We start from the raw sequence: 13,901 nt of genomic DNA, 5'->3' as shown, positions 1-13,901 counted from the left end.
GGGGTTAGGTGCGGGCTGAAGGGAACTTAGTTGGCAAGACCTAAGTTGACTAGTTTCAAAATGCCTAAATTTGAGAAGACCAAAGTGGAGTGATTCCTCTCTGTCCAAGCTTCAGCTGAGGTGCTGTGGAGAGGGATGCTGCTAAGCTTCAATGATGGACGGCTATCTGTCTGTAACCTGCTGAAATTTTTTTTGGGGTACGGGGGTGGGCTGGGCAGAGGACGCACAACTTCAAACGAACCCATCTCATTGGCATTAATGCTGTGGGACAATACCTGCCCTGATCCCACCAATGTGGCAGGCTACTTAGTTTCACCGCACGGTTCAGTAAACACAGTAGAGCTGGCAGAAGCAACACAAACCTCAACCGACCTATATCCCAAAGGCTCAAAACGACCGTGTTTGCGCCGGTCAGGCTAAAATAATGTCCAACACTTCCATTCATTACAGACTTCTCTTGGCTAACCTACTGAAAGTATTGGCCTATTTCATTAAACTTTTGTAAACTGTTGGCCTAAGCAAGCCTTAGGCCAACAGTTTACAAAAAACGGACATAACCTCAGACCACATCCCAGGCACGGTTCAAACTGAAATCTAAATGACTGTTTGGGCTCAACTGTTGACAAGAGGAAAATGACCGGACTGGCTGAAACAGGTCACACAGAGGGTCATAAAGAGAAGTGCTAGAGGCAAAATATGGGTCATAAGAAATAGTGCTAAAGACTGAAAAGTGGATGTTAAAAAGAAGGGTTTGCATGTAGTGACACTCCGGCACTCAAGGCAACAAGCACTACTGATTTTCATTCGTGTCCTTAACCAGGGACTGATTTAAACCTGGGAGACTAAAGACAGAGCGGATTTTCAAGAGGAATTTCTAGCCAATCGGTGACATTAATCCGTCAATTAACTATCAGGTAGAAAAGAAAACTCGGCAGCACCACTGGACTCGCGTCTCTGCTGTGGGCTGAAATAGGCTTTTGGAGAAGGCAGCAGTTGATTGAAACGGAGAGTTAGAGCAGAGGGCTCTGTAGACTGAAAAAGAACATTAGAGAGAGTAGGCTGCGCAGACAGGAGGACAGAAGAGCGAAAAACAAAAGCAAGAGACGAGCAGCCAAATGTCTGACAAAGTTTCCTAATAATCAAAGAAAAGGAAAGACAAACAGTCTGAGTTATCGCACGCTCCACACCTTCGTCCCAGTCGTACAGTAAAGCAGGCACGCGCTCACGCGCGGTCTCAGTAACTCAGAGGCTGAAAGCCGATAGTTCAGCGCTAACTTTGTCTCCAAACAAATGATCAGCTTCCCCACCCCGTGACTCAGGCCAGAGGGGGCATGATATAAGCATGTTAACGTGTGCCGCGGTTATCGGGCAGCATAGCACTGCGCAGTCCTATTCAGGCAATTCTCAAAATAGCCCAGTTCAATTAGACTTCAATTAGAATCACTTTGACCAGCTCTATTAGCCGACACAACACGAAAGGCTAACGTTTTGCGACCACCACGAACCCGCTATTTTTTATGGTCTGCAAATAAGTAACAAAACCACATCGGTACAGGAAGCATCTATTCTAAATATGTTGATGAGCGAGCACCTGACCTTTGTCACATCATCATTAGTAATGGCTGGTCCAATTCTTGAGTACACTTGCAATTGTATAACATGCATGATGCTGCCTAAATATATGTTGTAATTATAACCATAGTAATAATGTATCAATAGATACGTGGGCTATTATTACTACTATTAGCATCATTGTTATTTTTAACATTTATAGCACAAGGCAAATCACTCCGATTCACCAAACACACGAACGTTTGCAACAATGTATCAATGCCTAGTGGTACCATTTGCATGCGAAAAATCACACATCTAGCTGGCAATGAAGTTGCCGAATGCTAGCCGGTTAGCTACCATCATTTAATATTTTACATGGACACCTTAATCCATTTGCACCGAATGCCAGCCTCAGCCTCCGACATGTTACAAAATTCATCGAAATTCCGTGCCATGATACGGCGGCCAAACTCTGCATTCCGACACTCTGGGAAATATCTAGAGCTAGCTAGCATAGCCAGCAAGACCCTGCGCTAACGGTATCTGTACCAGCGACCTAAATGCCCTCAAGCGATTGTTTATTGTAACAATGCCAGTTATGCGCTGCTGACTGTATCGTTTTTTCAAAAAAAAAAAGGGGTCAGACGAGCGACTTACCTCAACAAATAGGTGAAATGAAGAGGCAGCCGTCTAATAAGCTTTCCCGTTCGAAAGTTGAGGTTCGTTGGTAGAAAAAACCATTGTACGCGGAAGTACAAATTCAAGTGCAGAAATTCGCTTTGCGCTATTTTCTATCAGCAAAACATTGACACGTTCATGCATTTATTAGACAAATTATGCTACGAGGTAATTTGCTGCAAGTATTGCCAAAATACGTATTGATTATGCGCTTTTCGCGGAGGAAAAAATAAATTATTGCAGTCTTTTCTTTTATTAATATTGAGGTAACTTTTCTTCTTTCTCTGCCGTTTCCTATGCCATCCTGTTTGACTTCCCCCGAAGACGAAAAAAAAAATCTCTGTAAAAGTAGCTAGTTGGCTTCTATGTGGCCGAGTTCCGCACTGTGTTACACACTATTAGTTCCCCGCGCAAAACTAAATCGGTCACTGCATTTTTCTCAGTGCGGGCACACTGCCACCCTCCTCTTTGAATTTAAATATATCAACCACTGTAGTCTTTGCGTCTGTTACATTAAATGAATACATCACGCTTCGGCAACTACCACTGAATCCAATCGGAGGTGCAGCTCACTAACTGCCCTAACGCATTAAATGCAGTGAGTACTTAAAGTATTGAAATGCTTGAATGCTTTTCGATGTTCTTTGTTGCACGTATTGTATATTGCATTGTACATTGTCTACTTAGCACTTTTTGTGATCAAGGCATCAAGTACCAGGTAGTCCCCTGGCCATATAATGAAATCAAATGTAACTATATAGGACTGCCAGAACTTGCATGATTATAGTCCTGATTGTGGGGCAGTGTGCGTTTATGACAGACATGCCAAATGAATGAAATGAAATAAAAACACAAAACAAAATAGCAATAAGAAATAAAACTAATGATTTGTGCAATAACCGTTGCATCCGCTTCTTCATAAATAAAATAACAATAATGATACCAATTAGGACACGCTGGGGCACCAAAGTATTGGTCTGTTAAAATCAAATAATCTAATGCAGTGCAGTTGTGCTGCAAAAGTAGAACAATCGATGGGCAGTCAACATGAGATGACAGCGTGAGTATAGCAAAATATGTTCTCCACACAAAGAGGTTATTCACAGATGTGACCAGTGTGAAAAAATAACACAAACGAACAGATATAACAGTTAGCTACCTCACATGCGAGGCTATAGCAATGCTGCTCTTCCCTCCAGCTGTGACAGGTTTGTTATGCTGCCGGTGAGGTGCAGTTTCTTTCTGCACTCTTTAGCAGTGTTCATGTGTGTGCGTGTGTGTGTGTGTATATGTGTGTGCATGTGTGTGCGTGTGTACGTACATATGTGTGTGCATGTGTGTGCGTGTGTACGTACATATGTGTGTGTGTGTGTGTGTGTGTGTCCATGTGTGTGTACGTGTGTCTGTGTGTGCATGTGTACGTATGTAAGTCGCCCTGGATAAGAGCGTCTGCTAAATGCCTGTAATGTATGTATATATATATATGTGTGTGTGTGTGTGTGTGTGTGTGTGTATATGTGTGTGCGTATGTACGTACATATGTGCGTGTACGTGTGTGACGTGTGTGTGTCCGTGTGTCTGTGTACGTGTGTCTGTGTGTGCATGTGTACGTATGTAAGTCGCCCTGGATAAGAGCGTCTGCTAAATGCCTGTAATGTATGTATATATATATATATGTGTGTGTGTGTGTGTGTGTGTGTATATGTGTGTGCGTATGTACGTACATATGTGCGTGTACGTGTGTGTGACGTGTGTGTGTCCATGTGTGTGTGTGTACGTGTGTCTGTGTGTTTATATGTATATATGTGTGTGTGTACGTGTGTGTGTGTGTGCGTGTTACTGTTATCTGTTAAAAGGTGCCATAATTTATTGACATGCGTACAATGCCTACATGATGCTCTCTTTTTCAGAATAGGTTGTGCGACTGGATCACCCCTATCATGGGTGTTCCCATGAACAAAAAATAAAAAATAAAAAATAAAACTACACTCATATATATGTAAAAATGTATTTTCTGCGACTGGTACATTCTAAAGTATTTTAAAGTAGATTCTCAGCAATGAGAGGCAACTACACTCAACAACTCTCTCTCTCTCTCTCTCTCTCTATCTGTCTATCTCTCTGCACATGTGTTCAGCATGAAGTGAATTGTGAATACCATTATTTCCTGTGTTTCATGTTTGTCATGCACTGCAATGTGTGTGAACAGATGATTAAACTAAATAAACCTTTTTTGGAATTTAAAATAGCTCTGTCCGGCCCACCTTTTACTCTTTATTTTTTTCTTATTATTTTGTCCTTTCCTTCTTTTCCTTATTATTGCCATAATTTAACAGATTTTTGAATCATTTTAGTAAAAAAAATATATGAAAGGGATGTGAGAAATTGTGTGTCTTACTCAGACGCACACACACTCGCGCACAAACACACACACACACACACACACACATTTTCTTTCATGTAATTTGCTTTCTCTTTGTGTGCAGGAAGCCTGTACCTCTATCTTTCTCTTTCATCTTTTCACCGTGCACTCATTTCCCGTCTTCTCTTTCTTCATTCTTTGACAGTTTCTGTGAAAGTTGGGTTCAAAGTTCACTTTCATGTTTTTCAGCGGCGCACAAACGCATCAGGCCGTGGATGTACCGTTGCTCTTTTATAACGTTATTTTTTATACTGCATCCTGAGCCATTTACAAGCTCCGAGTGTTCTATGAGAATCCTTCCCAGACAGACCATTTGTATTGTCCAATTTGTTTATTTTACACCGTGTAACTGAACCTTTTTTTTTTTTTTACAGTGTAATTGCTTACTGCTTCGAGAAAACTTAATCTAAATCAGTAGTGCATGTCAAAGATTCATTACAGACATTGCATCCCCCAAAATTTTTAAGTTACCATGGAAAAACATAACGTTATTCATTCACAAATGCAGTTCTTCCCCGCCCAATTTCTCCTGGTTTTCTATCAGATTGCTTTGGTAGACTTGTGCCGTGTCTTACCCCATCTGAGTGTAAAATAACAAGACCAGGTTAAAACCTAGCATATGGCTGGACCTAACACATGTGATCCGGCCAACCAGTGGTGTAACTTCATCACTCAGTCACTCACTCAGTCACAGACATTCGCGTTTGTAGGGCTGGCCCCGCTGTTGCGGCCCAGCCAAAAATTGAAGCGGACCAGGTCCACATATGTGACTGGTGAATGTTGTAGAATTGAGCATGGCCCCCCCCATGTGGCAGCTATGTGTAACAACTCTGACACGCCACATGGTTGACAATGGGCCCAAAATTGCAAACTCAATAGGGCGAATTAGCCAGTTTCCATGCCAAGAGGAAAAAAAATAAACCTTGTTTTGAAATACTCTTGAAAGCACTAATCGGTTTCCCGATTAAATTTGAAGCAAAATTGAATTTTTAAAATATCCTGTTCATTTCTCAGGGAAGAGAAGAACTATTTTGTGCGCTAAATAGGGATAGATTTCTCTAAACTTAACATCAAATAACAGATGAAAATACAAAAGCACATTATCACTCATTCTGCACGGATGATGATGAGTGAATTCCTTCTGAGCCGGTGATGAATGAGTCATTTCAATCAGGGGTTGAGTGCAGAGAGTGAAACAGGTGACAGACATCATTGACACATTTATGGAAATATATTAACGCTGCCCTAGGGGCCCATCTGTGCCCCTCCACTGTGGAAAGATCACAGTGGCTGTAGGAGAGTACAGCGGAAATAAGCAGAGAGACAACGACAAGGTGACAGGAAGATGTAAATTAACTATAATTATAGTAGAAGTTAGAGGATTGAATATCAGCACTGCCAACAGGTGTGACACTAAGGACCACAGATTTACCAACCAACAGTTCAAGACTGAACTTGAGTGCATGGTAGATTAGGACAAACTGGACACAGACACACACGCGCACACAGGGAAACACACATACGCACACAAACAGGAAAAAAAAAAACACATGCACACACACAGGAAACACACACACACATACACACAGGATAACCTACCCACACACACGCACACACAGACATGAATGCACACACACACACACACACACACAGGAAAACCTACCCACACACACACACACACAGACATGAATGCACACACACACACACACACACACACAGGGCTCTAAATTCAGGAATGGGAAAGTTAGACAAACACAACAGTATCCTAAACTCCAGAATAATGTTTATTGCTTTTGAAGATATGACTATTTTCTTCTTTTGTTTTTTTTTTCTCTTCTCTTTACAATAGAACAAAGAAAATGACTTATAATCTCACTGCATGGCAAAGTTTTGATTTGTACACACAGAAGAGAAGAAAAGTTTATTTACAGCAGTCTTATACAGTGGAGAACAGGGAAAAGACAAGGAGAGGAAGGTACATGTGTATTATTGGCAGGGAGTCTTTTTTCCTCAACTTTCTGTGGAAAGGAATAAATCCCGTCATGTTATCGTTACAGTAACTTGGTGAAATATTACTTGAAGCTCTGTTCAATCTGTATAGTTTTGTTTTTCTGTGCAGTATGCCTCAGTAGTGAACTGAACTGAACTGTGAGCTTGCTCTACTTTGTATGTACACTGTTTGCACACAGTGCAGTGTTTATTGCACTTAAACAATGCTGTTTGCAAAACAGATAATTCAATATATTCTCTGGTATGTTGCCATGGTCAAAAGCAGTGGTTGAAAGAATTGACAGATTTGGGAAAAAAAAGAAAATGTGCTGCAACCAAAATTCACATCATACAAATTACTGTACAGTTACACTGAGAGAACACTATCTATATATATTTTTAAAAAAGACAAACCGCATATTTAAACCCTTTAGGGTTAATTCTATTTGCATTAAAAATAAATACTAATGGGGATATTTAATAAGCGTTAAGAAAAATTTGAACAAGTCCCTGTCCAAACACTGTCGTCTTCAAAAATGTATCTTCTGAGAGCTTTGAATTTGCCATTAATAACTTTTAAACACACTTATAGTTATCTATTTTCAAATATTTGATTTAAAATACTGAATGAAATCACACCAATACAGCTATCTCTCATAATAGTGATAATATTCAAATGTACACAATAATAAAATATATACATTGAAATACAGACAGAAATTCTGTAAGTTGTCAAACACCCTCTCTCTCTCTCGCTCTCTCTCTTCACAAAATCATCAGAAGTGGCTGCAGATAGAATTAAACAAGACTGTATTTTTGTACAACATCGTATACAGACAGATTAACAAAAGGATAAAGGAATGCATGTTAAATAACATATAGTAAACAACCTGAAGATTAACTTCAAATTAACATGTACAGAGCTCTGTGCATCCACAAGCCTTTCATACCCAATTTGTCTGCCTGCCGTCATGTGTAGGAATGCCAATTATCCACTAGATGGCAATGTCTGCCAATAAATTGTAAACTGCAACCCGCACAGAACCTGCTGCACCGACCGCAACCAAAAAACCGACGGCCAAAATCCTGGAACGTATACTGTTGTCTGCAACATCGTAGGAAAATGACATCAGATTTTATTGTTGCCCGTTCAGCATTTTGCCTCGGAGTGCAGGTTGAAATGAAGTGGTTCGGCGCTCCGTTTGGTGTAATGGAGCACGGCATGTCATCTCACCCTGTAATTGGCGCAGTTTAGCTCACTGCAGCAAACCTCAGCCTAGCGCAGGGCAGTTCAGTGCAAACACAGTCAAGCGGAGCACAAGGTAGAACAGCACAGTTATCGTCAGCAACACAACACTAATCGTCAAAAATTATTGCACAGTACAATATTGCACAGTGTAGAGCTTTCCGGCGTAACATACCCTTTTGTTTCACTAAGAAGAACAGTAAGTACCACTGTGTAACCGTGATGTTTTGGCACTTATTCAAAATGCTCCTTTTCTGACTGGAACACCTTTGGGAGCTGCCTGATTGGGGGATGGGGGATGGGGGGGGGGGGTGTAAGGGTCAAACGCAGTCGGGGGCGCGTGGCTCGTTGAGCTGGGGCGCAATTTGAGTGGGCGAACGGAGCCGGAACCTTCCGAGGAAACGATAGCGCCCCCCCCACGACACCCTGGCTGGGCCCGAAGTCGCGAGTCGGCGGGGGCTGCAGATGAATTAACACGAGAGGAGGAGAGGAGCGCGGGCGTGGGAGGGAGGGAGGGAGGGAGGGAGGGAGGGAGAAAGGATGAAGTGAACTGAAAGAGGGCAGGGACACGGCAGAGAGGAAACTAAACGACAGCACAGAGAGGGATGAGTAGGGAGGGGACAGAGGAGAAGAGCCCGAAGGAACAAATAAATAAGCGCTAAAAGAGCACCGTGACAATAAAGATGGCATTAAAGAGAGAGAGAGAGAGGGAGCCACGGAGAAAGAGAGAGAGGGGAGACAGAGGGAAAGGTGTAGTTAACCAGAGAGTGTATTTATTAGCTGTGAGTTGATTTAAGTGCTTCTGTTTCCCTGTGTCGTTCCACGAGAGAGCGGGAGGGAGAGAGGGAAGGCGGGAGGGATGGAGGTGGAGGGAGGGATGGAGGTGGAGGGGTGCCAGGCAGCAGGCTCTTGAGCGGATGGGGAGAAGCGTGGCAGGGGAGGGAGGAGAGGGGCGGAAGGGGCGCCGCCGCTTTGCCCTCCAGGCCCTGCGGCCGGCTGTTCAGCCTGGCCTCCTTGGAGACGGCGAAGTCGGCCTCGTTCTCGTTCTCCGAGCTGCAGTCGCTCAGGTCGGTGATCTCCAGCTCCGAGTCGGACTCGGGGTCCTGCTTCACCCCCCCTCGCCTCTCCGAGGGGCTCTGTCGGCCGCCGGCGCTCCCCAGGCCCACGCCCCCCAGGCCCAGGCCCAGGCCCAGGCCCAGCCCCAGCCCCAAGCCCAGCCCGCTGCCCTGGCTGTTAGCCTCTCCCCGCTCCCGCTCCCCCGCGCACCCGTTCCCCTGTTCAGTCCTGCTGAGCGACAGGGCGCCCGGGTAGGGGGGGATGCACAGTCTGGGCTGCCCCCCCGCCGTGCCGTTGGTCCCCCCCGTTTGGCCCCCGCCCCTCTCCCCCGAGTCGCTCGGCGGCAGCAGGGAAGAGAAGGGGTGGGGCAGCTGGGACAGGCTGCTCTGGAGCGGGTTTGGGTAGAAGTGGGAGGGGTAGAGCGAGCCGGAGGGCAGTTTGGGACAGTTGTTCAGGGAGAATGCCCCTGGGAGGTAGGGGTTGAAGCCCCAGGGGTAGTCGAAGGGTGGGGTACGGGGGTAAGGTCCCAGCAGAGAGGGGGGCTTGGAGTAACAAGGGGCACCTGCAAGAAATGAGGGGGAAAAAGATCAGGATTTTTCTTTAAATTCGTACTAAAGCTACTAATAATATTAACTGACAATATTATAACAAAATTGTACTAATGGTAAGGTAGTGCAATACAAGAAATACTATCATAGTAGAGCAGTAATGGTAAGGAGCTGGAATTTTATTACAAGGTTCTTTTTTTGAAAATCTGAGTTGATCTGTGTAAACTGGTTGATATTCTATCGGCTTAACCTGCCAGTTAGAAAACTGCATGTACTCTCAATTGACCCCCAAACCTATGCAAGACATATTTATTTTATTAATATTGTGATAACACTTAGTGTTTTATAGACATTCCACAAAGGGTTCTGTTTCAGCTTCGGGCTAAGATCTCTAAATAGTACTGAGAACTACATTCAAATTCACCTGTCACTGTAACAGCATCAGTAAAACTAGATTGGGCATTCAATGTCAATCACTCAAACAACAATCACTCAGTTCCTCTTTTGCTCCTTGCTTGTTGTTGCACAAGACATCCAGTTTCTACTTCTCTTTACTTTTTTGCTCGGCAAAGCAAGTCCTGCCCTCACACTCTACCTCTATACCTCTCCCCTCATCCCTCTCTCTCGCTCTCTTGCTCTCTCTCTCTCTCTCTCTCTCTCTGGTATTTGCTATTCAGGGCTAATTTGGCAGTAGCTGAGTCTCTCTGTGTTAGGCCAGGAGTAGCTGGCAGACACATGAATATTGAATCAGTCAGGCAGGCCTCACTTGCTTATGAAAACAGAGTAATGGGTGCCCACAGGCCACAAACTGAAGCCTGCACCCTCAATTAGGGCCTTCCTGCTTGGGTAGGGATTAGGACAGGGGGGACACAGGGGAGGGAAAGGAGGAAAGATACCTCAGGACAAACACGAGGAGGGGGCTGCGGAGGGGAGCAGACGTACAGTACACACACACACACACACACACACACGAGCGCGCGAGCGAGCGCACGCGTACTGACGCATAAATACTGAAACAAACGCGCAGCGCGGATAACAGACACACAAACGCACAAACACGCGGAGAGGCGCTGCGCGCACAGAGAACAGACAGGACACGGACGCGAGGCGCAGACGCGGGCGCGAGCGATGAAGACGGGCGGCCCCAAACGGGCGCGCTGTCAGGTGACCGCACGGTCGATTTAGGGTCCCCCCCGATGACCATCAAACGCTCACGTACCGCCTCTCTCGGTACAAATCTGCCCTTCCCTCCGTTCTTTTTTTCCTCTCCTCCCTCTTTTTTATCTCTCCATCTGAAGAGTTGCACTCAAGGCAGGACAGCGAATGCCCTCAGTCCGTCTCCCCACTCTGACCCTCCGTCTTTTTTTTCGGTCAGTGTCAATACGCGCGTCGTTGCGTGTCACGCAAAAAAAAAAAACCTCACATCTCCAAAAAACTGAATTGTCAGGAACAACAAGGAACTGCACGTTTTTTTTCCTTTCCATTTAAAAAAAAAAAAAAAAGGTTTATGGTCACATTTGGTTTTTTTTTTGTCGAACCAATTTTATTAATGGCCGAGTTATGAAACACTGACAGAAAGAACTGTAGAGCTGGATGTGATATTTCAGTCTGTGGACAGGGAAGGTTTTTTGTTTGTGATACAGTGCTGTCAGGATTTGATTCCAATCCCCAAACCCTCCTGCGCCCCTCCATCCTCACCTGAGCTCAGAAACGGAAAAGCGTCCAGTCTGAGTTTGTCCCCCTCGGGCCCTGGGGGGCCTCCCGCTCTCTCAAACAGGGAACCCGCCCTCACTGACTCCGGCAAGCGAGGGAATAGGGACTGCAGAGCCTGGGACGAAGAGAGAAAGAAAGAGAGAAAGATTAAAAAAAAGAGAAAGAGAAATGAAGACTGTCCACACTTGGATATATCTTGAATTTGTATCTTTTAAACGATCCAATATTTTTATCATTTATGTAAACAGGCACAAGAAAGTCTGTGCTTTATGTTTACAGAAAATGTAGTTATAGCATTTGCATATTTCAAGCACAAAAATTAGCTCCAGTTTCATTCAATGAGCAACACAGAAACTGAAAATAAAATATTCCTTAATATGATGTTCATCAATATTACAAGTAAAAATATCATCATTGTTTTCAGCTGCCAAATAGCTGGTAAGAAAAGATGGTCTGCAGATTAATGTATTTATTGTGCTTTCCAGTGTGACTGCAAGAGAGAACACAGACAGGTGTAGTGAGTGTGACAAATACCACAGTTATCAGCCATCGGCAATCAGTTTGTTGCAAATAATATCATTTTGTTATGGTAGAGGCAATCATATTTTTTACCTTGTAAATGCCAATATGATAAGACAGATATGTTCTCGAGTGCAATTTCATTTTGTGTCCTTTAAAAAAAATGATGGCTGCAATTCTTTTAAAAGAGCCTTTTGGGTGTGGTAGCAGGCATGCACGCACACACACACACACACACACACACACACACACATACACATACACAAACATCTGCACACGCTCACACACTCACACACAAATGTGTGCACAGACACACATCCACACACACAAACACACACACACACACACACACATACACATACGCATACACACACACAAACATCTACACACGCTCACACACTCACACGCACACTCACAAACACGCCAAGGACGGGATGAAGGAGGCAACAGGGGACTTGCTCTTGGAGGATGAGCGGGGTACTGAAGAAAAAGATCTGATGACCATAGAAATAAATGTGCACAGGGCATACAGACAGACAGACAGACGGACAGACAGACAGACATACAGACAGACAGAGACAAACATCGTTGTTCTTTTTGGGGCACAGGTCTGTCCTCAGTTACACGACTGTTGCGCAAGAACACAAATGAAAAGGGAGAATTTTTTTTTTTTTTAGAAGAGTAGACGCTAACTCGACCTCCTCTGAGAGATAGCGCGGGTGCGAGGGAGAGAGGGAGTGAGAGAGAGAGGGAGAGTGAGAGAGAGAGAGAGAGAGAGCAAAGGAGTAGAGAGAGAGAGAGAGAGAGAGAGAGAGCAAAGGAGGAGGGGGGGGGGGTTCTAATTGAGGGGAAACGGTAAAGTCCCCCCGCGCTCTCGGGAGACGGAGCCGGGCGAGGGATTCCGCGCGGGCCCCTGATCGATGCTGTCACCCGGCGGCTCAGCGGCGTGCCGGGGAGAGAGACCGCGCTTCCAAGCCGCCGCGACGCCGCCGCCTAACGAACCCGCATTAATTACCGCAGGACTGATCTGACGCATTCCTTCATTCCTTTCATTTCCGATCGATGGCAGAGATGGATACATGATGTGAGGGATGGCCGGGTGGCGGGGGGGGGGGATAACGTCTTCTTTTGTTTTAAGAACATTTAACACCTCTCCTCTGTCACCTTCGCTCCATCTTTTTCTCTCCCCCCCCCCTCCCCCTTGAATACCATTGTCAATGAACAGGAAACCTTTGAAAACGTGTTTTGACAAAAAAATAATGATAATATGCGCAATTAGTGTCCTTCTGTTTTGTTCAGCCGAAATGCAACCGGATCTATTTGATGTTCGGACGCAGGAAAATCTAGAATCTTCAGATTGAAATATGAAGGATGTGCCTGAGTGCAAACAAAACCAATAGAGCCATCAAAAAGAATCCAATGATGCTCGTGTCCCTATTGAAGCTGCAGTCGGATAATGGCACTGATTTAATGTTTCCATTTACAGTTTCATTGTTTACATCAATTTCTTCTTCAAGAGTGGGGAGTTTAAGAATCACTCAGGGCAAGCAGTGACTGCATTTGTAAAGGACGTATTAACTAACATAAAAATATATTATCAAATACTCTTGCTTTCTGCCGTTAAGCATAGTTCATAAACTATCGATAAAATATTTTTTTATGACAACACAGCCCTTTTTATTGAGAAGTATAAAAAAATGAGCCATCACTGCCCCTAAGGTACAATGACAAGTGATTTGTGTCATAGTGCACAATTATGGAATCAGTTTAAAAGAAAATACTTAAAAGATTCAAACACTACAAATCCCAGAATCCTTCAAGGTTTGGACCCGCGCACTAAAATGAGATGGTCCAAACTGTGGACAGGCCAGACTGTGCAGTAAGGCAACCTTATCCAAAGAAATCTGCTTGATGGATGTGACAACCAAAGCACTATCGCTAACACAGAGTTGGACTCTGACTAAATTTTCAGAGACTGTAATGCTTAATTAAATTACACGAAGGCTACTTATTCAATCTGAATGTCGTTTGTGTCCAGGTTCTGACAACCGCAGTGAATCACACTCCCTTGTTTTCACACAGTGAAGTGGACAGTTTACCACAGACCTGTGCAGAGACCAGGCAGAACACATCTGTGGATAGGGATCGATCAGGCAGGGTTGCCTATTTGGACAGA

At 44.3% G+C, this 13,901-nt stretch overlaps 1 protein-coding gene across 3 annotated transcripts in view; it reads right to left on the bottom strand.

The window, feature by feature from the left end:
* Window positions 1-7,436: 7,436 nt before the first annotated feature.
* The window catches only part of erfl1 (Ets2 repressor factor like 1), a 47,754-nt gene continuing 41,289 nt past the window's right edge, over window positions 7,437-13,901 (bottom strand). For all 3 annotated transcript variants that reach the window (XM_064299060.1, XM_064299041.1, XM_064299050.1), the window contains 2 exons: window positions 11,192-11,321; window positions 7,437-9,507 (listed from right to left, as the gene is read on the bottom strand). In XM_064299060.1, coding sequence (XP_064155130.1) covers window positions 8,666-9,507; window positions 11,192-11,321 — 972 coding nt within the window. In that variant the 3' untranslated portion in view covers window positions 7,437-8,665. The remainder of the gene's footprint in view (window positions 9,508-11,191; window positions 11,322-13,901) is intronic.

This window comes from Anguilla rostrata, chromosome 1 (genome assembly GCF_018555375.3).
Source record: "Anguilla rostrata isolate EN2019 chromosome 1, ASM1855537v3, whole genome shotgun sequence".
NCBI classification, from domain to species: domain Eukaryota; kingdom Metazoa; phylum Chordata; class Actinopteri; order Anguilliformes; family Anguillidae; genus Anguilla; species Anguilla rostrata.
This window is presented reverse-complemented; position numbering and strand designations above follow the sequence as displayed.